The following is a 21078-nucleotide window of genomic DNA, read 5'->3' as shown; positions in this document are numbered from 1 at the left end:
GAACCCCAACATTTTTTTTTTTTGTATTAAATTCATTTCTCATTGGGAATTGTACCTTTACATAATGCATCTTGGTTCTACCCCAACATTTCTGGGGCAGAGAGAGGGCGAAACAGGTTGGGTGAACAGGCTGATGGGCTCCCTACTTCTAATTCAAATTTAGCAGTTCTCCTTTAATCCTCTAGATTTCATCAGAAGGGAGTATTCCATTGCGAATAAAAGAGGTGGTAACCATTAGACCTTTTATGTACCTACATTTCCTGGAACTTATCTTTTCTTGGCCTCTCTTATTTCCTTCTTGCCCTGGGCGTGGAACTAAAGGATCTAAAATATTTTTTTAAAATCCTGCCCAAAGTGAATATATTTGTCTTTCTCTCATTTCTTCTACCTAGCAGACAAATTAAATATAAACAGGCCTAAACAAGGACCAGCATGGAAACTTAAAAGTAATTTTGGTGTTCAGCAGGATGGCTTGGATTAGCAAACATTTTTTTTTGGTATCAGGGATCAAACTCAGGACTTTGTGCTTGAGAGGCAGGTGCTGGAACCAGAGCTAAATCCCCGGCATCGATTAGCAAACTTTTGGGGTTCAAAACAGCTACGAAGTGATACACACAGAAAAGTCACAAAAAGAAGTTGCATAATACTATTTCGTGAATTTACAAGTTGCTCATTCCCATTAGAATGTCAAATATGGGGAACGAATGGCTCCAGGAGGCAACTTCTTTGTATTTCTTACTATAAGTCTCCCCATTGCCCTTAAGCGATCATTAATGGATATTAGGGGATTTTTCTCCACCTGAGGCTGGGGCGGGGGCTAAAATGGACAAAAGAGGAATGAATCAAGCCCTTATTCTCCTTAGCCATCTCAGTTTAGGTTTCAGGGCAAGATAGACATAAATCTTCTTCCTGGTTTCCTACTTAGATTAAGATGCTCAACCTTTAAGTCAGGTTCTGAAGCTTCTTAAATAGCGGTGAATAAGGACACACAGCAGCCATAAATCATCACGAATCTTCTCAGGAGCACTGCAATATTCTTTAACTATCATGGCACCTTCGTTTTTAATGTTCTCTCACGCCTATGAAGACAGTTTGGTGCACTGAAAATCCCAGAGGTCTGTGACTCAAATCTTCATTCTAGTTCCACATCAGGCACTAGGTATCTTGGGTGGTAAATTACTTCGTAAGACCAGGTAGCAAAATTTACCATTGATAGCGCCAGAGTATTACAGTTCTTAAGATCCTTCCTCGTTTTGATATTCTGAGGACAAACTACTATCAAGAAAATTTTCTTCAAATGTTGTTCAGTTCAAACTTCAAAAATCACCAAATGATCTCGTTTGTTAGGTGATGGCAGTTAGTCCTCGATATTCTACGCCTTGTGCTTCACATCAGGCTACTGAAGGGCGAAAAAGTTGGCTTTCCTTGAGATGTCTGGTTCCATTATTGACTGGGATTCCTCATGTTGAGGGATCCAATGAGAGACCTTAAGGTCATCGTCTTCTTTCCAATGGTATATCTGTAGTCAACTGTAAGATGGTGATGTGGACCCCTCACCGACATTTCTCCCAATCTTCCAGATTGTCTTTTCACTCATTTCTTTCATTATTCTTTCATCTCTGCGTCATGGTCCCTTTAAGGGAGCGGCCATAGCTGAGTGGTGGGAGCAGCTGCTGGCAGCAATGAGACTTGCAGGATTTGGCCTACCCTGGTCTACTCACCGCGCACGCTCAGGACCGGGGGCTTGGTGGGAAAGGAGGGAGGGACTTGTGGTGCGCCTGCGCTTTAGGGGCGCGCGCAAGGGGCTCGTTTGGTGATCCCTTTAAGAAACCGCAGGCGGAGGAATTTCTCTGAGAGAAAATAATCCTACTCACGGGGACCCTTGGAGGCCATTAACCCCCGGAGTCCCGGCCCCCCTCTCCCGGGCAGGCCCTACCGCCCACGCGCACACTCGTGGGACACTTGGAGCTGTGACCCGGCGCGCGGCGTCCGCCCCCCTCTTCCCTCCTGCGCCAGGCCGGGCTGGGTGCGGGGAAGCTGCTGCGAGGCGGCCGTGTCTGCAGTGTGGGCGGGGGCCGGGGGCCAGAGAGGTGCCGCCGCCACCGCGCCAGGAGCCGCAGCGGTTCCGAGCGGGGCCCAACATGGCGGAGAGAGAGGTGGAGTCCGGCCCCCGAAAGAGGGTAGGTGAGGTGAGGCAGAACTCGGGCGGCGGGCTGCGGGCGGCGGCGGCGGCGGCGGGGGGGGCGGGGGGGGCGGGGCGCGGCGTGGGCAGGGGCAGCGATGGGCCAGGCTTGGGCTCTTACTGGGGTCTCCCACGCCCGTGGTGGTGGTGGGGGAGGTTGCGGGCAGGTCTGAGGCCACCTTGGGTCTGGAGCTCGTGGACGAGGGGTCTTTGGGCAGGTGGGACAAAGATTTGTTGCTGGTGGGGAGGGGGAGGGGCCGGGGCTGTTGTTTGCCTTATCTCCCCTCTTCTACCCCAGCACTGGGGGTGAGTTGTCCCAGCCCAGGAAGGGAAGGTGTCAGATTCTTAACTACATCTTCAGTAAATCAGTCTATGGAAGTTTAACTGGGGAGAAGTCAGGTGGGGGTAGTGGTGGCGGGAATAAGTCTTGGAGCTGTCTCATGAGAATTAACCGGGAGAGCTCTTCAAGAACACCTTCGCGAATTCATTTTTCTGCTCCCCCATATCCGTGGTGGTGGTGGGACCAAAGTGGAGGTGGTACTCTTACTCTGTGAAGAAGTGGAGTCGTTGGCATATCATGGTTTAGGAGGTGTTGGCAACTACAGTACAAATGCGGTCTAGTCTAGCTTCTTTCCTTGGAATTAGGAACGTGGAGGAGTATGTCAAGTTTTGTTATCACAAGGATGTACCCAACCAGCCTGCATAGGTGAAGCCAGTTCTATGAAGCGGTTGTCGAATTTGTTAAAGTTTGTCTTGAAACTTTTCTTATTTAATTCTGAGTGATTTTCTTCGGATGGAGAATGATACTATGGATTGAGTGTTTTTCACCCTCTTTTCCCCTCGGCGTGTTAAACAGTAAATTTGCTACCAGGGATCTTCCTTTTGGGAATGGCCCCAAATTATCGGTATTAAGGTAACCAGGTAAAAAATTGCATCTTTATCTTTGTTGCAAATGCCCTTTTAGCATAAATTAGCGATCTCTTAATGATACTACAGCTATAACGTTTTGAGTGAGTGCTTACTATGTGCCTGGCACTGTGTGAATTGCTGTATTTGAAAAATTTAACGTTACAGTGACTGTAGAACCCATTTATGCGTGAGGAAATGTAGGCATAGAGAGATCAGACTGCTAGGTAAGAGATTTGAGCTGCAATTTAAATCTAGATTTGTCCCAACTAAAATATCTGTGTTGGATGCCACTTAGGGGTTTCTTCATGTTTCTGTCCTTAAAAGCTTCAATGATAAATAACCAAAGAAATGTCAGATATTTTTCCTACAATTCATTAGAAAATACAGTTATCTAGCAAGGTTGAAAATACAGTTATAATATTGGATACATCCATATACTCAGCTAAGTTCTACCATTAAGATTTTACTATTTTTTTTTACATATTTATCCCATCTGTCCATCCCTCTGGTCTTTCATCAGTCATTTTAATGCATTTCTTTTCTTGAGACAGAGTCTGGCTGTGTAGTTCAGGGTGGCCCTTGAACTATGTAGCCTAGGCTGGCCTGGAATTTACAGATTACAGAGATCCTCCTGACTCACCCTCCCACTTGCTGGGATTACAGGCCTGTGCCACCATGCCTGGCCATCTCATTGTGTTTTGAGCAATGAAAATTTAATGTTGACAATCTTAGGTTTATAAAATGTTAGATTGTCATGCAATTAATCGTAGAGCAAGTGAAGCTGTAAGTCCAAGTAGTTCATTCAGTACAAATATTAGGGTTAGAATGCATGTGTTTCAGAATTTTAAATTGTTTTTCAAGCTATGATCAGTTTTAAATTGGATTCTCATTTGTCTTGAGTGAATGCATATAGCATATGGTCTACTAATTAAAATATATAGAATAAATTAGATGTGTAGTGTTAATTCAGGGAGATCCCGAGCCACTTGCTATCAATGCTGTTACTATTCGTTTTGTTGAATGTTTTTGAACTTTCTAGAATACATCTGTGTGCTTTGAATGTACCAAATTAGACTAGATTTTAAGTACATTTTTATTTCTCTTGTGTTACCTTTAAAATATGTCATACTGGTTGCTGTCAAAATGTTAATTGTTTTGTTGTTGTTGTTATTGGGAATCGAACTCTGGTCCTTGCACTTGCAAGGGAGGGCTGTGGAACCACTGAGCTAAATCCCCGGCCCTCAAAATGTTAATTTTAACAGCACGCAACATACACAGGATTTTTACAGGTTTTACTTGTCATTTTACCAGTTTCATTGTGCAGGAAGATTACTTAAGCATGTTCTATGTCTTTTAGATCCATAACCCATTTTGTTGATATTTTAGAATATGAAGTACAATTTTCTTACATGGTACAAGTGTGTCCCCCCTTCCCTTGCCCTGCCTCACCTGCTACATTTTATGTGGATTGCATATGTGCACTCTGAGATTAGTGGGAACTGTGGAGTACGGTTACTTTTTAAATAATTTTTTGCCTTGAGGCAGTTAAAACAAGCTACGTACATAGACCTGGTTAACACTTTAGGTTTATTTAATTTGAAATTGAATTGATAGCATGGTGTCATATTTATGATGCTTATTGCCTTTTACATTTGTAATCATAAGTCATAAGAAAGCTGGTTGATGAGCTATATGCTAGCCCTTGTGCTGTGGTATTTATGATCATTCAGGATGGTAAATGCTGGTGCTTTTTTTTTTTATGGTAGTACTGAGCATTTAACCCAGGATCACCTGGATGCTATGCAAATGCTCTACCACTGAGCTACATCCCCAGTTCTTTTAAAATTTTATTTTGAGACAGATTTTCCTAAGTAGCCTATGCTGGTGTTGAATTTGTGATTCTCTTGTCTCAGCCTCCTGAGTAGCTGGGGTTACACATGTGTGCCCTGCTCATTTTATTGCTTTATTGCATCTGTAATGCTCATGACCTCCTATATAACAGGAACTCAAGGGCTTTTGACAATTTTTAGTAAGAAAAGTTTACCTGTTAGAGCAGAGACTCTATGGTTTGGGTACCAAGTTGTCTGTCTACTTTGTAATTTTGGGAGCTTCTGTAAATTTTTTTTTTTTTTGTGGCACTGGGGATTGTAGCAAGGGTCTTCAAACTGAACTACATCCCTAGCCTTTTAAATTTTTAAAAATTTTGAACAGGGTCTCCCTAAGTTGAACATGCTGGGTTTGAACTTGAAATCCTCTTGCCTCAGCCTCCCAGAGTGCTGGATTTATAGACATGTGCCCAACTGTACATGTTTCCTATCATCTTTTATACCTTAAGATTCTCTTCTTTGGGTCCAGATTTAGGAATTTTCTGATTGTTTTGGATTATGATTAGATGGGACAATGGCTGCATTTTAAGACCATTTGGTTAACAACTTTAAGTTCTGTGTAGACTTGCCTAAGGTTTTTCCTGATTGTGGACAGCTAGAGTAATAGGATGTTAATTAGACAAGTTGATTTGATTATAATCAGATTATACTCCCAATTTTTGAATGTGGGGGAGCCGAATATGTGAGTGGACCAGCACTATTTTGATGTATCATCTCTTAGAGAATCAAGTTCAGAGGGCGGGGGTTATAGCTCAGCGGCACCACACCTGCCTGGGAAGCGCAAGGTCCTGAGTTCAATTCGCAGCACCAGAAAAAACAAAAACCAAACAAAAAATTGGATGAGAATCAAGTTCATATCCTACTGCCTGAATATGAAGACCCACCTTCCCTCCCTCCTTCCCCGTCTCTGTCTGTCTCTGTCGCTGTCTCTGTTTCTGTCTCTCTTCTCTCACTCTTTAAGGTCAGGATTGTATTTTATTTTATTTTTTGGTTCCAGGGATTGAACTCAGGACCTTGCACTTTCGAAGCAGGCACAGCGCCACTGAGCTAAATCCCAGGCCCAGGATTTTATTTTTATGAAGTCTTTTAAGATTGTAAAATTTTTGTTTTCATTTTTCTTTTTGGTACTGGGGATCAAACTTGGGACCTTGCACTTGCAAGGCAGGCGGTGGCACCACTGAGCTAAAACCCTGGCCCAAAATTTTTGCTTTCTAAAATAGGTTTCAAGATCCATTGGGTAGCCATGTAACACATAGTTGAATTATTTATGCCTGACTATTAAAATAGTGTTTTGAAATATAAGGTCTAAATCTAGCAGCCATGTTTTATTGTAAAATTCCTGTATTTTTTCAAAATTTATGTATAAAGTAATTCTTGTCAATGTGTTTATTTGGTCTAGTAAGTTATATTCATATCAAACTTATCTGTAATATGAGAGGCTTAAAAACTTAGCATATGTATTATTGTATGCATCCATTTTTGTAAAACCAAATTGTCTTTTCTTCCCTTCCCACATGTGTCTGTGCTTATATATGTATGAATTTAAGAGAAAGGGCTATTGTCATTAATTACCTTCTGGGGAAGAGAAATGTATCTTCTGGGGAAGAGAAAAGTATGAGAAAGGAAAGTATAAAAGCTGAAAATTTTGCAAAGTGGAAAAAATAGTTGGGTTAGGTTAAATGAAAATAGACTATGAAATGTTATGTAATATGTGAAAATTATATATGCTCCTGGATAGAAAATAGATGAAAGCATTGATTTCATTAGGTGATAGGATTATGGAGAAGTTCTGTATTTTGTTTTAACATTTTGTAATACAGTAATTACAAAAGATTGATCACTGTTAATTTCTTTCTTTCTTTTTTTTTTTTTGGGTACCTGAGATCGAATTCGGGCTCTTGTTCGGGTTCTTGCGCCTGCAAGGCAGGCAGTGGAACCACTGAGCTAAATTCCCTGGCTCCCACTGTTAATTTCTTAATGAACTAATTTTTTTTTGCTAAGTGTATTACTTAAAAACATGGTGGTACATATTAATATAGTTGTCATTCATACACACACAATGTAAATCATCTGCTTTAAGAATGCTTTGGCTGTTTCTTGAGTTCATTTGAAGAAGCCATTCTGGTATCGATGAGATCCTGAGGAGTTTTCACAATGCTTCCCATCTGTAACTACAAGAGGCTTTTATAAATAATGATAATAATGGTATTTATAAACTCTTAATTGCTGTCATTATTTTAAATATTTTATATGTAATACATCTTTCAATCATTAATTCTATAAGCTTGCCACTGTTATTGTCCCATTTTATAAAAGGACACTGAGACAAAGATTTGTTCAAGATTATAATGTAATTGGCAAAACCAGAATCAGGTATCACTTGAAAGTTGTTTGGAACATCGGAGCACTTTTCTAGTTTTTCTAAAATACATAATAGGTCATTGTGAACTCTTGCCACCCTGGTGTGCTATAGCACTCTAGAACTTATTTTTTTTTCTTTTTTTGGTTGTTTGAGATAGGGTCTCATTATGTAGCCCAGGCTGACCTTGAACTTGTGGCAGTCCTCCTGCCTCAGCCTCCCAGGTGCTGGGTTAAGTGACCATGCCTTGGTAAGAGCTTAATTACTTGTGTTTTTGTACCTGTTGTGCAACCTCCATCACCACTTCTCTCCCATTCCCAGCTTCTAGTAATTGCTCTTTTGTACTATTAAGGTTGACTTTTTTTTAAAAAAAAGCATCCATATACAGTATTTGTGTTTCTGTGTCCCTGCTTCACTTATCATAATGTTCTCCAGTTGTATCCATTTTGCTAGAAATAATAGGATAGTATTCCTTTTTATAGCTGAATAATATTCTATGATGAATATAAAGCACATTTTCTTTAGTCACACAAAGTGATGTTAAGGATGTGGAAATTACTTTGATCTGGTCACTACACATTATATACATATGCTGAAATATCACACTGTACCTAACATATATGTGATTAATAATTAAAAATATTCTTTTGGATGTATGGTATAGATTAAAATTTTTATTTATCCAAAATGTTTATGGTTAGAGTTTATATTCTCATTTGAGAAAAAAAAAGCACAGAACTTTTTATGTCTAATTCAAGAATGTTGGAATAATTTGAATTATACTTATGAATCCTCAGGAAGCATCAAATAAACCTTTTTTCTAGGCAGTATTTTCTTTGAGATTATCTTTTTTTGGGGTTGATTTTGTTTTTTTGTTTTGGTACTGACAGTTGAACTCAGGACCTTGTGCTTGCGAGGCAGGCGATGGAACCACTGAGCTCAATCCCTGGCCCTCTTTGAGATCGTCTTAAACTATGTCTTTACAGCTCTTTTTTTTTTTTTTGGTACCTGGGATTGAACTCGGGTCCTTGAGCTTGCGCAGCAGGCGGTGAAACCACTGAGCTAAATCCCCGGCCCTTTTTTTTTTTTTTTAAAGAAAATATAAACTTGCCAGGGATTTAGCTCAGTGGTTTCGCCATCTGCTGCGCAAGCCCAAGGACCTGAGTTTGATCCCCGGTACGAAAAAAACCAAAACAAACAAACAAACAAAATATATATAAACTATATATTTTATTATTTATTTATTTTTTGGTACCTGGGATCAAACTCAGGACCTTGCACTTTCGAGGCAGGTGCAGTGCCACTGAGCTAAATCCCGGCCCAAAAATGACATTTTCGTGTGGTTTGTTTAAGCAGTAGTCAGAGCCTGGAGTTTCTTATAGTCCAGGCCTGGACTTTCTTATAGTCTTATAGTTCGATTTGGTATTTAGCATTTTAGGGATAATAACAGTTTTTATCTGCTCATCCCAAATTTGCACATAGTTTCCTGTTCTATGGGAATACTCACAATGTTATGTTAATTTCTTTCCCCCAGTATTGGGAATTGAGCCTAGGGACTTTGGACTGAGCTACATCCCTAGTGCCTCTTATTTTATTTAAAAAAAATTTTTTTTTTTTTTGGTACTGGGGATCAAACTCGGGACCTTCCGCTTGCAAGGCAGACAGTGGTACCACTGAGCTAAATCCCTGGTTCCTTATTTTTAAATTTTGAGACAGAATCTCAGTGGCTGAATTGCCCAGGGTGGCCTCAAACTTGTGATCCTCCTGTCTCAGCCTCCCAGAATGCTGAAATTAGAGGTATGTGCCACCATGCCTGGCTTTAGTTGTCATTCTGGCTCTCCAGAAGCTTTAACTATCTGCCTTTGACCAAAGATACTTTTTTATTTATTTTATTTTATTTTTTTGGTACCGGGGATCGAACTTGGGACCTTGCGCTTGCAAGGCAGGTGGTGGAACCACTGAACTAAATCCCCAGCTTCCTAAAGATACTTTTTTATTGTCTATCCAGATGTACTCCACCCGCCTCAGTAGGCTCTGAGTCAAGTATCGTATGTTAATCTTTGATTTCATGTCCCAATGTGTCTTACAAATATCTTATTCATATATTTTGACATGCATGTTATGTTTATGAAGGACCCTAGTTAGCAAGACAGACTCCATATTGCTGCTGAAGGACCTACCTGTCTGCCCTTTAGATGAACTCAAAAGGAGGACGCTTAGAACCTCCCTTTAGAGAGTCTCTTAGAAACAACAATTAATCAACTTTTGTTTTACAAATGTTCTAATGACAGGACATTCCACTTCTGTACCTTTTGCTTGCTTTGCTAGTTCTATCCCATAAGGGGGCCTAGAAACTGTTGGCCTCAAAGGTGTATAAAATATGTTAATCTCCCCCCAGTCGGGGCTCCGGTCCTGGCCGGTAATAAACTCCTGTGTGGATTTAATATTGGTCTCTGGTTGGTTCTCTCTCGCTGGGTGTAACAGTTTATAAGTAAAAAAATTTAAAAGTACTCATTTTTAATGTTTCATAATTCTGTATCAAGCACAAATATAGAATGACAATAAAATCCCATGTTTCACTGATGTGGCACAGGCCTGTAATCCTAACACTCAGGGCATTGAGGCAGGAGAATTATGAATTCAAGGCCAGCCTGGACTATATGGTGAGATCTTCTTTCAGAAAATAGAAGCAAACAAAAATCCCCATGTCCTAATCACTCAGTTTTGACGTTTTTTAATGTTTTACCATTCTTTTCTTTTTTGGTACCAGGGATTGAACTTGGGTCCTTGCGCTTGCGCAGCAGGCGGTGAAACCACTGAGCTAAATCCCCGGCCCCTTGTTTTACCATTCTTGTCATTTTTCCTTCCCTCTTTTTTTGCCTTCCTTTTGGTTGAAATAATTTCAGGGAAGCTTCAGGTAACACCTTATTTATCCATAAATATTTATGTGTGTACTTCTAACAGGTGAGAACTTTTGACAAACAACTACAATACAGTCACGTCTACCAAAATTAAGAGTTCTTAATCCAGTTTGTGTTGAGATTTCACTGATTCTTTAAATGTCCCTTTGCACTCAGTTTAAATCATTATCCAAATAAGATATATGTATTTTATTTTGTTTCTCTTCTGTTTTTTCTGAAATCACTTGTAACCATCCCCCTTGCTAATACTGTATATACTCCCAGTACTTTTCCCCCAGGCTAGCTATTTGTGGCAAAAAAAACCAGGTCATTTGTCCAAGAGAATTTTCTATATTCTGATTTGTCTGATCAAATGAATCCTTGTTACAGTGCTTAGCATATTTTTCTACACCCCCTCATGTTTCCCATAATTGTTAAATATAGTTAATTATTAAATATAGGGTTAATTGTTAAATATAGAGCAGTACTCAACTTTGGTTGAAACTTTAGAATTACTTTATGAACTTTTAGTTGTCATAAAGCTCAGGGCATATTTCAGACCAGTTAATCAGAATCTGTGGGATGAAATCTAGGCACCAATATTTAAAAACATTTCCTGCATGGTTACCCTCTGTAGCCATGTCTTGAAAGTTTTAATTGATAGAGCTTGAGAGATTTATATTCAGTTTGTTTGGCAAGAAAAATTTTATGATAGTATAATGTATTTCCAAACATAATTTTGAGAATGATTCTGTTAAAAATCACATAGGAGGGCTGGGGATTTAGCTCAGTGGTTTTGCTGCCTGCTGTGCAAGTGCAAGGACCCGAGTTCGATCCCCGGTACCAGGAAAAAAAAAAAAAATCACATAGGAGAGGCTGGTTGCTTGAGGCTTCCTGTCTGCCATGCCATGGACAGTTTCTCCTCTGCAGTTCCCTTCTGCCATGCCATTCTGCCTTAGAGTCAACTGCCTATGGACTGAAACCTCTACAAACTGTGATGAGCTGAAATAAACTTCTCCTTTAAATTATGGGTGAGGGGTATTCTGTCTCAGCAACAAGAAAAGTAAGAACTGATTTTGGTACAGAGAAATGGGGCTGTTACTGTGTGCTTGAATGTGTGGTTCAGAAGCCTTTGGAACTGGTTTGTGGGAAGAGTTTGGAAAAATTTGGAGATGCAGGCCGAAGAAGGAGCTCCAAAATGCTATAAGCTGAGCCTGAATAGAGGTTATGGTCAGAGCTTAGAAGACCAGAATGTTGACTGCAGTGCGGCTGGAAAAGATCAGGCTCAAGAGGTTTCAGTTGAGAAGAAAGACTCCATTTGCAGTTGGACTTCAGATCATATGTGTTATATTTTGGCAGAAAATTTGTCTGCATTTTCCTCCTATCCAGAGACTTCACCTAAGACTAAGATTAAGTATGGTAGACTAATGAATCTTGCAGAAGAAATTTCAAGGCAGTCTAATGTTCAGTCAGGGGCATGGCTACTGTTGGCAACTTTTAGTCAGATTTATTTTGAGAATCAAGAGCAAAGGGCCCAGCAGAATGATTTAAAGATTTTTGAGTTTAGCCAGAAAGAAAGCTGCAGGAAAGTTGCAGCCTGCAAAGATGGGACAAAGGAGAACTTGGTTCCTGAAAAGATTACCAATGAAAAGCCAAGTATTTTGGAAGAGGACAGTAGAAAAAACTGCCTTAGGATATCACAAGAACCAGCAAGACTCCACCCTTTGGAGCCTCAAAATTGGGAAGGTTTTAAAGACTTTGCTTTGAAAAGAGAGCTCCACAGCACCATGTTCCAGAATGATGGCAGCCTAGAGAATTTGTTCCCTTGGATTTGGTTCATAGCACTCAGCAGTCCAGGCATTTGACTCCTATAGCCAAGAGAGGAGGCAGCCTTGCTAGTGCTTCAGCTGACTGCAGATCTTGGCGTCATTCATGTGATTCTGGTTTTAGGCACATGTAGAATGCAAGTGTTGTAGGGTCAGGAATGCTTCCACCCAGATTTCAGAAGAAGGCCTGGAAAGTCAAGCAATGTGCCCCTGAGAGGGCAGTGAATGAAGCTGTGAATGTGAAGCCAAATGGGCAGCAGAGACCCCAGAAGTTTGGAGAAGCCAGGAACTTGGATCATCTGAGGAAAGCTGCAAGAAGTGAGCAAAGATGACACAGTAGAGAAGCCATGAGAGCTGCAACCAGCAACAGTGCTGTAGGAGAAGAATGACCCAAATGCTCAAACTATAAGATTTAATTTTTGCCTCCTGGATTTTGGATTTACTTTGGTCCCATTCCTTTCTATTCCTCATTTTGTATCTTTTGGAATGGTAGTGTTTATCTTGTGCCAATGTATGTTAGAAGTATTTAACTTCCTTTTCATTTGTACAGGGACTCACAACTAAGAATTTGCCTTAAAACTCAGAGGGGACTTTGGACTTGGACTTTTCAGCAATGCTGAAATTGTTAGAAATTTGACAACACTTAGAGATGGACTAAACGTCTTTTGCGTGGAGGGATGCACATGAGTCTTTTGGGATCCAGGGGCAGAATGTTATAGCTTGTATCTAGATGTTCCCCCAAAGCCTCATCCCAGTATAGATGAGGTTTTTGGAGTTGGCTGTATCTAGTGTGTGTAATACTGGAAATTAAGGATGTGTAGTACTAACTTAATCCACTCATTGGAATTAGCATAGTTTTAGGTGTGGCTTCATGGATGGGATAAAAGAAAAAGGTTCTGCTGCGCAAGCGCAAGGACCCAAGTTTGATCCCAAGTACCAAGAGGAAAAAAAAAAAAAGAAAAAGGTAGGCTGGCTGCTTTCTCTTTCCTGCCCCTCATGCCATGGACTGTTTCTCCTTTGTGATGTCCCTGTGCCATGCCACTCTGTCTTGAAGACAGTTGACTGTGGTCTGAAAACTACAAACAGTGAGCCAAAATAAACTACCCCCCTCCCGCCCCCGCAAAAAAAAAAAAAAATCACATGGGACAGGGCTGGGGATTTAGCTCAGTGGTTCTGGCGCCTGCCTCAAAAGCACAAGGTTCTGAGTTCGACCCCCAGTACCAAAAAAAAAATTTTTTTTTCACATGGGACAATAGCCATAAATGGAGTTTTCTAGATAAATTAGGATTCATAGTCACTCCATTGGATGGCACTACAAATTTTTGTTGCATCATCCAGGAGGCTCATAAGTGGTTGTCTCTCATCTAGTGACAAAGCAGTTGATCATTTGGTTCAGGTTCTGTCAGTGGCATCTAAACATAGTTTGTTAACTTTTCATCTTGTGTATTTATCAGCCATTAAGTGTTGCCTGCATACGTTATTTCATTAGAGGGATTTTCTGTCATTTCTCCTACATTTATTAACTAGAATTCTTCCACAAAGAATTCTGTTATCAATTACTTGGTTATCTTTTAATACCCATTATCTATGAAAAATGAGAGTGCTTTTTTTCCCTCCTTATCAAATTTAAGAATAATCAGTGCTCTAACAGCTCTCAAAGGTGAGGTTTGGAAGGGATACATTATGAACTCATGAATTTAATATATTTCATATGTTTTAAATTGTTGCATTCATTATTTTTGTGGGATTTTTTTTTTTTTCTTGGAATGCTCAGGACCAATCCCTGAGCCTTATGATTGTTAGGCAAGTGCTTTATCAGTAATCTGTGCTCCCAGCTCTATTATGGTAATTTTTGATGTTCAGATTTGTTACATCTTTGATCATTGGAAAATTGCTACTTAACCTGATGGCTTAAAACAATGAAAAATTATTTTCTTCCAGTTCAATAGGTAACAAATCCCAAATTAAGGTGTTATCAAGGTCATACTCCCTCTGGAAGGCTCTAGGGCAGTTGTGGTGAACCTATGGCACATGGGCTGCAGCAGGCTCTTTGTATTATTGAAAGCTCTAAAAGGTTTGCCATCACTGCTCCAGAGACTACTCCCTTTGTCAACTTGATGGTTTGATGTGTGTTCCTTGGTTTATGGCAGTGTAACTGCTATCTTCCCATGGCCTCTGTATCTTGTCTCTCTTAAGGACACTCTTCATTATATTCTATTCCAGAGAGATTTCATCTCAAGATTTTTACCTTAATTACATTTGCAAGGACTCATTTAGCTCACCTTTTAAGATTCTGAATGTGGACGTATCTTTTGGGAGCAACAATTTAATCCACTCCAGTCTGCCCTTTAGCTATCAAAGCTTTATGTGTGTCCCATGTGCAAAGTATGTTCACCCCATCCCAACACCCCCTCAAATCCTCAACCCTTTATAGCCTAAACTCTTGAGTCCAAAATCTGTAAATATCATTTGTTCTAAAGGTCCCAAATCTCAGCTGAGTATAGTGGCATATACTGTGATCCCAGCTACTCAAGAGGCTGAGGCAGAAGGACTGCAGTTCAAATCCAGACTGGAAGCCTGGATAACTTAGTGAGGTTGTCTCAACATAACATTTTAAAAACGGGGCGGGGACCAGCTCAATGACAAGTGTGAGGCCCTGGGTTCAGCACCATTAGCTACGAAAAAAAAAAGTATCAGTGTGGATTCTAGGTATGATCTATCTGGGGCAGAATTTCTCTTTATCTGTGGACCTGGGAAACTAGACCATAGGTTATTTGCTTCCAAAGTACAGTGATGAGACAGGCCGAAGATAGGCATTCCTATTCATAAGAAAGAAAATGGCAGGAGTAAGGGCACACTGGTCCCAAGCAAGCCTAAAACCCAAAAGGCACATTTTTCTACATTTAAAGACCCGCTAATAGCTGGCACAGTGGTGGCACATGCCTGTAATCCCTGGACTCCGGGAGGCTGAGGCAGGAGGATCATAAGTCTAGCCTGGGTAATTTAGCAGTTTAGTTCAGTTTCAAAAATTAAAGGTCTGGGAGCCAGATGTGGTGGAACATGTCTGTAATCCCAGCTCCTTGGGAGACAAGAGTCAGGAGAATTGCAACTTTGAGACCATCCTGAGCTATTTAGTGATGTAGCAAGACCTTGTCTCAAAAATAAAATAGGGCTGGTAATGTAATAGCTCAGTGTGAAGGCCCTGGGTTCAGTGCCTAGTACCACCAAAAAAGAAAAGAAAAAGGAATACCTGTGAGTAATCCCTTGTGATCTGATCATCTGCCCTTTGGACCCATGGAGGTTTTGTCACCCCTTGCTCTGGACCTGTTGGTCTTTCCCCTGTGCTTGCTTTAAGAGTTTTGTTTTTTTTTTTTAATATAAGTACATACTTGTAGTTAAATAGCTCTATTTATGCATTTTCTGCCTGTAGAATCCTAGATGTCAGTTTTTTGTTTTCATTTTGTCCTTTCTGATTCTTTGAGTATATTTGAACAGTTGTTTTTGCTGGTTTGTTATTCCTGAAAACTCTGTGAGTGTTGTATGTCAAAGTGACTTACACTGTTGGAAAAGAGGATTCTTCACAGACCCTTCCTCATAACCCCATTTTTATTTCTGGCTTCTTTTGAAGTGCTTGACTAGATCCATGAGTCACACAGCTAATAGCTGCAGCAAATGGTTGTCCAGCCACACAGTTGGCCCTCTTTCTAGAACATGCTTTTCTAATGTTGAATTTCTTAATTTTAACATCCTTTGTAATCTAGATAATCTTGGAACCTTCCCAGTAATCAGGAGTTGTTTCTTTAGCTTAACAGTTCCTTCCAGAATTTTTTTTCCTTTTGTACTGTATTTTACTATAAGTGGCAGGGAGAAACCAAACCACACACCTTCAATACTTCTCTTGAAAATCCAGGCTAAATATCCAAGTTGATTGTTTCTAGGTTTTGCTTTCCACCCAGAAAAACAAAATTTAGTCAAGTTTTCTGCCACTTTATAATAAGGATCATCTTTCTTCCAGTTCCTTTCCAGTTCCTTTCTCTTTATTTTTTTCTGAGAATTCAACAGAATTCTTAACCATAATGTTCATACATGTCCAACATCCTGGTTCATAATATATAATACGTATTCTCTAAGATTGTAGACACTCTTTGCTTATTTCTTTTTCCATCTTTCTAAACTGTGACCAGAATTGCCTTTTATATTTGTATTTTTACTAACTATCTCTTTAGGGTACTCTGTAGTTTATTTTTATCATGATTCACAAAATTCTTCCAGCCCGTTGCCCAATTTCAAAGTCATTTATACTTTTAAGTTTTTGTTTCAGTGGCATATATATTTCCATATACCAAAATCTGTATTGGTTTCATAGGTTTTGCCATAACAAGTGACCAAAAATTGAGTGGCTTAAAACTATGGAAGTAAAGCCAGGGTATGGTGACATATAACTATAATTCCAGCCACTCAGGAGGCTGGGCAGTAGTATTACAAGTGAGACCAACCTGGACAATTTAGGAAGTCATTGTCTTAAAATAAAAATTAATTTTTTTTTTTTGTTTTTTGAGACAGTGTGTTGCTAAAGAGCTAAATTGCCTGGGTTGGACTCAGACTCATGATCTTCCTGCTTTACCCTCCCAAAGTGCTGGGATTAAACATGTGCCATACCTGGCCTAACTTTTTTTTTCCTCCTGTACTAGGAATCGAACTCAGGACCTTGTGCTTGCGAGGCAGGTGGCAGAACCATTGAGCTAAATCCCCAGCCCCCTAATTTTTTTAAAAAAATGTGTTAAAGTGTACATAACATAAAGTGAAATAAGCCACTCTCATTTACAGATGGACTCTCAAACAGTTGAATTCATAAAAAGAGTAGAATCATAGTCATTAGTGCCTAGGCTCTAGAGGATGGAGGAAATAGGGAGATGTTGGTCAAAGGTTAGAAAGCTGCAGTTAGAAAGAATAAATGTACTGTATTTGTGGTGATGAATAATTTGATTCAGCCATTGCACACTGTATACATACATGGATACGTCACTGTGTAACCTGTAATTTATATACAATTATTTGTCAGAAAGTTTAAAAAACATGAAACTTACATTTTAAACATTTTAATGATACAATTCAGTGGCATTAAGTACATTCATAATGTTGTACTACCATCACCATTATCTCTTTTGCCCAAATAGAAACCCTATGCATGAAGCAGTGCCCTCTCTCCACCCTTGGGAACCTTTAATTTGTATGAAATGACCTATACTAGGTGTTTTATATAAGTGGAATCGTACAGTCTTTGTTCTTGGATGTCTGGTTTATCTCACCCAGCATGATGCTTTCAAGGTTCATCCAGTTGTAGCAGGTATCAGAACTTCCTATGCCCTTTTATGATGGAAAAAAATTTCCATTTTTGTGTATATATATCACATTTTGTTTATCGATTCATCTAGCAGTAGTGAGTTGGGTTGCTTCTTTTAGCTTTTATTGACAGTGGTGCTATTAACATTGGTGGGGTTTACTGGGGATTGAACCCAGGACCTTTACACTGAGTTGTACCCCATTCCTCTTTTTATTTTGAGACAGGTCTAAGACACTGAGGTGTTCAGGATAGGCTTCAATTTAGCCGCCTAGTGTGCTGAGATTACGGACATGTGCTGCCATACTGAACTTTGCTAAACTGTTGTCCATAGTTGGTGCACCATTTTCATTTTCCACTAATGTATGGGGTAATGGATGGGGGGTTCCAATTTCTCCATGTCCTTACCAATAATTATTATTTTCTCTTAGTGTGTGTAAAGTGGTATGTTATTGTACTTTGGCTTTGAATTTTTAAAATGATTAATGAAACTGAGCATTTTCTTGTGTGCCCCTTGACCATTGGTATATCCTTTTTGGAGAAATGTCTGCTTAAGTCCTGTTCATTTCTTTTTTTTTTTTTGGTACTGGGGATCGAACTCGGGTCCTTCCGCTTGTGAAGCAGGCGGTGGAACCACTGAGCTAAATCCCCGGCCCAGTCCTATTCATTTTTAAATTGGGTTTGCCTTTTTATTATTGAGTTGTAGGAATTCTTATATATATTCTGGATATTAAGCTATTGACAGATATGTGATTTGGAGAAATTTTCTTATATTCTGTGGGTTGCAGGTTGTCTTTTCTCTGTTGTAAAAGTATCCTTTGATGCTCAAAAGTTGAATTTTAACATGTTTACAATGGGGCCATAATTTGTATGTCTTGCTGCTGGGTGGCTCTGAACCACTAGTGGTATATGTGACTGTTCCATCAGGTGGCATGGTACAGTCCCCAGATTGTACAAGTTGCCCAGTGGGACAATGATACATGTACCACCAGTGGTACAAGCTGGCGGGAACATATTAAATCAAATCCAGTTGATCTGTTTTTTTTTCTTTTTCTATATCTTGTGGTTTTGGTCCCATATTTAAGAAACTATTGGCCAAATTCAAAGTCATGTATGCTTTTTCTCTATATTTTTTTCTTAGTGTTTTAGAATTTAGCAGCTTTTTTCTTTTTAATTGACACGTACAATAATAGACATTTATGTGATACTATGTGATATATTGTTACATGTGTACATTGTGTAATGTAAAAATCATAGAGTAAGCATATCTACTTCCTCAATCATTTATCATTTCTTGGGCCGGGGATTTAGCTCAGTGGTTCTGCTGCCTGCCTCGCAAGCGCAAGGACCCAAGTTCGATCCCCGGTACCAAAATACCAAAAAAAAAAAAAATTATCATTTCTTTGTGGTAAAAACATTTGAAATCTTTTTAGTATTTTAAAGTAAACATTTACTTATTATCACGTTACTGTAGAATTCAGCCCCTTAGGTATTTAATAGATTTTCGGTTAATTTTTGTTCATGGTGTAAGGTAAGTGTTCAGTTTCATTCTTTTGTATTTGGATGTCTAGTTTCTCAGCACTTTTTTTTTTTTTTTAAACTGTGTAGTCCAGGCTGGTCTTGAGCTCAATAGGTAGCCCAGGCTGGCCTCGACATCACATCAATCCTTGTGTCTTAGTTTTGTGAGTGCTGGGATTACAGGCATGTGCCACCATACCCGGCTCTCCCTGCACTTTTATTGAAAATCCCATTCTTTAACCATTGACAGTCTTGGAAATGTTGAAAGATGCTTGGCCAATGTATTAGTATGCTCAGGCTACCATATTAAAATATCATAGACTGGGTGATTTAACTGAAAACTTTCATTCTGTGGCCTCGTCTTGCCTTGTTGATGGACACAGTCTGTCTTGCAGTGTGCTCACAAGACTGCTTAGTATGTGTGAAAGGATAAGAATATAAACTCATTAGTGTTTCTTTTCATAAGAGCATTAGTTTCATTATGAGAGGTCCACTTTTTCCATGTCCTGTAAACCTAATTTTCTTCTGAAGGCTTTGTCTCCATATATTATCATGTAAGTGTTGTTATGGCTTAATATCTAAATTTCACCCCAAAGCCTCATGTGTTCGTAGGTTGGTTTTTTGGAAGATGATTGGATTATGAGGGTAATATAGTAGTTGACTTGTATTAGGAGGTCAGGGGGTCACTGAGGGCATGATCTGGAGGGTAATCTCCCTTTCCACCTGGTCCCTTCACCATGTCTGCTTCTTGTCTGCCAAGCGGTGAGTCAGACCATTCCGCCACACCTCTTCTTCCTGGAGTTGGCCGACCATGCAATGACTGAAACTTCTAAAATGTGAGCCAAAATAAGCCTCTCCTTCTTAAAATTGCGTGTGTCAGGTATTTTGTCACGGTGACAAAAACATGACTAAGACAGGAAGTTAGGGCTCAGACATTGAATTTTGGAGGGACCCAGATACTCAGTCTATAGTAACTACATATGTGAAAGGTTATTTCTTAACTTTCATTTGTGTGCCATTGTGCCATTATTTCAGTATTTTGATTATTGTAGTTCTGCAGTGGAGGTTTCTTTTTCAAGATTGTTTGGTATTTAGGGTGCTTTGAAATTCAAAATGAAATCGCTTCTTGGCCTTTTGGCTAAGATCAAGTGAAATTCAAAATGAAAATTGAGATGGTTTTTTTCAGGAGAAAAAAAAGCCTTTAGAACTGTGATGGAGTTTGAATTAGATTTGTAGATGAGGGTAATATTGTCATCTTAATATTTTTTCCAGTCTGTCAACAGTGGAATGCTTTCCCTTTTTTGGGGGTCTTCTTTAATTTCATTAGGTAATGTTTTCTGTGTCCTTTAAAAGTATTGTGGCTAGGGCTGGGGATTTAGCTCAGTGGTGCCACCGCCCGCCTCGCAAGCCCGAGGTCCCAAGTTCTATCCCCGGTACCAAAAAAAAAAAAAAAAAGTATTGTGGCTCCTTGGTTAAATATATTCCTAAGGGCTGAGGGTATTTGTATGTATGTATGTATTTTTTTGAGACAGGGTCTGGCTATTTATGTATTTCAGGCTGGCCTTGAACTCACGGTGATCTTCCTGCCTCTGTCTCTTGAATACTGGGGCCACAGATGTGGTCCACCATGTCTGGCTAGGCTGGGGATTTTAGATCAGTGGTAGAAAACTTCCCTGCCATGCTTTAGGCCCTAGCTTCGATCGCTAGCACTGCAAAAAACAAAAACGTAATAAAACAAAATCCACAAAAACTTGTCTATCAATCAGTGTAATATATAACATTGTTAGAACGAAGGAAAAAACCCTACATTATCATCTTATTTAATGCAAAAAGAAGCATTTAACAAAATCCAGTGACCTTTTGTTATAAAAGCATTTCAGTAAACTAGGAATAGAAAGGAATTTTTTTTGTTGTTGTTGTTCCTGCTGATCAAACTCGGGATCTTGTGCTTTGCAAGGCAGGCGCTGGAACCACTGAGCTAAATCTCTGGCCCAAGAAAGGAATTTTTAAAAAGATGTTTTCCTCTACCTGTAAGTTGTTTTTGAATAGCTAAAATTGAGAATATCAATTAACTTTAGGAGATTAAATTTCTTTCCTGTGGTTAGTTTCTGGCCCCAGTAGAGCATCAGTATAGGAGAGATTCATTCATTCTGCAGA

General features: G+C 39.6%; 1 protein-coding gene across 12 annotated transcripts in view; it reads left to right on the top strand.

Annotated features, from left to right (window-relative positions):
* The first annotated feature begins 1759 nt into the window (after positions 1 to 1759).
* The window catches only part of Zmym4 (zinc finger MYM-type containing 4), a 171752-nt gene continuing 152433 nt past the window's right edge, over positions 1760 to 21078 (top strand). For 2 of the 12 annotated variants that reach the window (XM_087215318.1, XM_087215317.1), the window contains exon 1: positions 1760 to 2189. In XM_087215318.1, coding sequence (XP_087071444.1) covers positions 2142 to 2189 — 48 coding nt within the window. In that variant the 5' untranslated portion in view covers positions 1760 to 2141. The remainder of the gene's footprint in view (positions 2190 to 21078) is intronic. The other 10 variants (XM_087215309.1, XM_087215308.1, XM_087215315.1 and 7 more) reach the window with 7 other exon arrangements.

This window comes from Heterocephalus glaber, unplaced genomic scaffold, assembly GCF_053883595.1.
Source record: "Heterocephalus glaber isolate CG9 unplaced genomic scaffold, H.glaber_assembly_v1.0 deba00001452, whole genome shotgun sequence".
In the NCBI taxonomy this organism is placed as follows: Eukaryota; Metazoa; Chordata; class Mammalia; order Rodentia; family Bathyergidae; genus Heterocephalus; species Heterocephalus glaber.
This window is presented reverse-complemented; position numbering and strand designations above follow the sequence as displayed.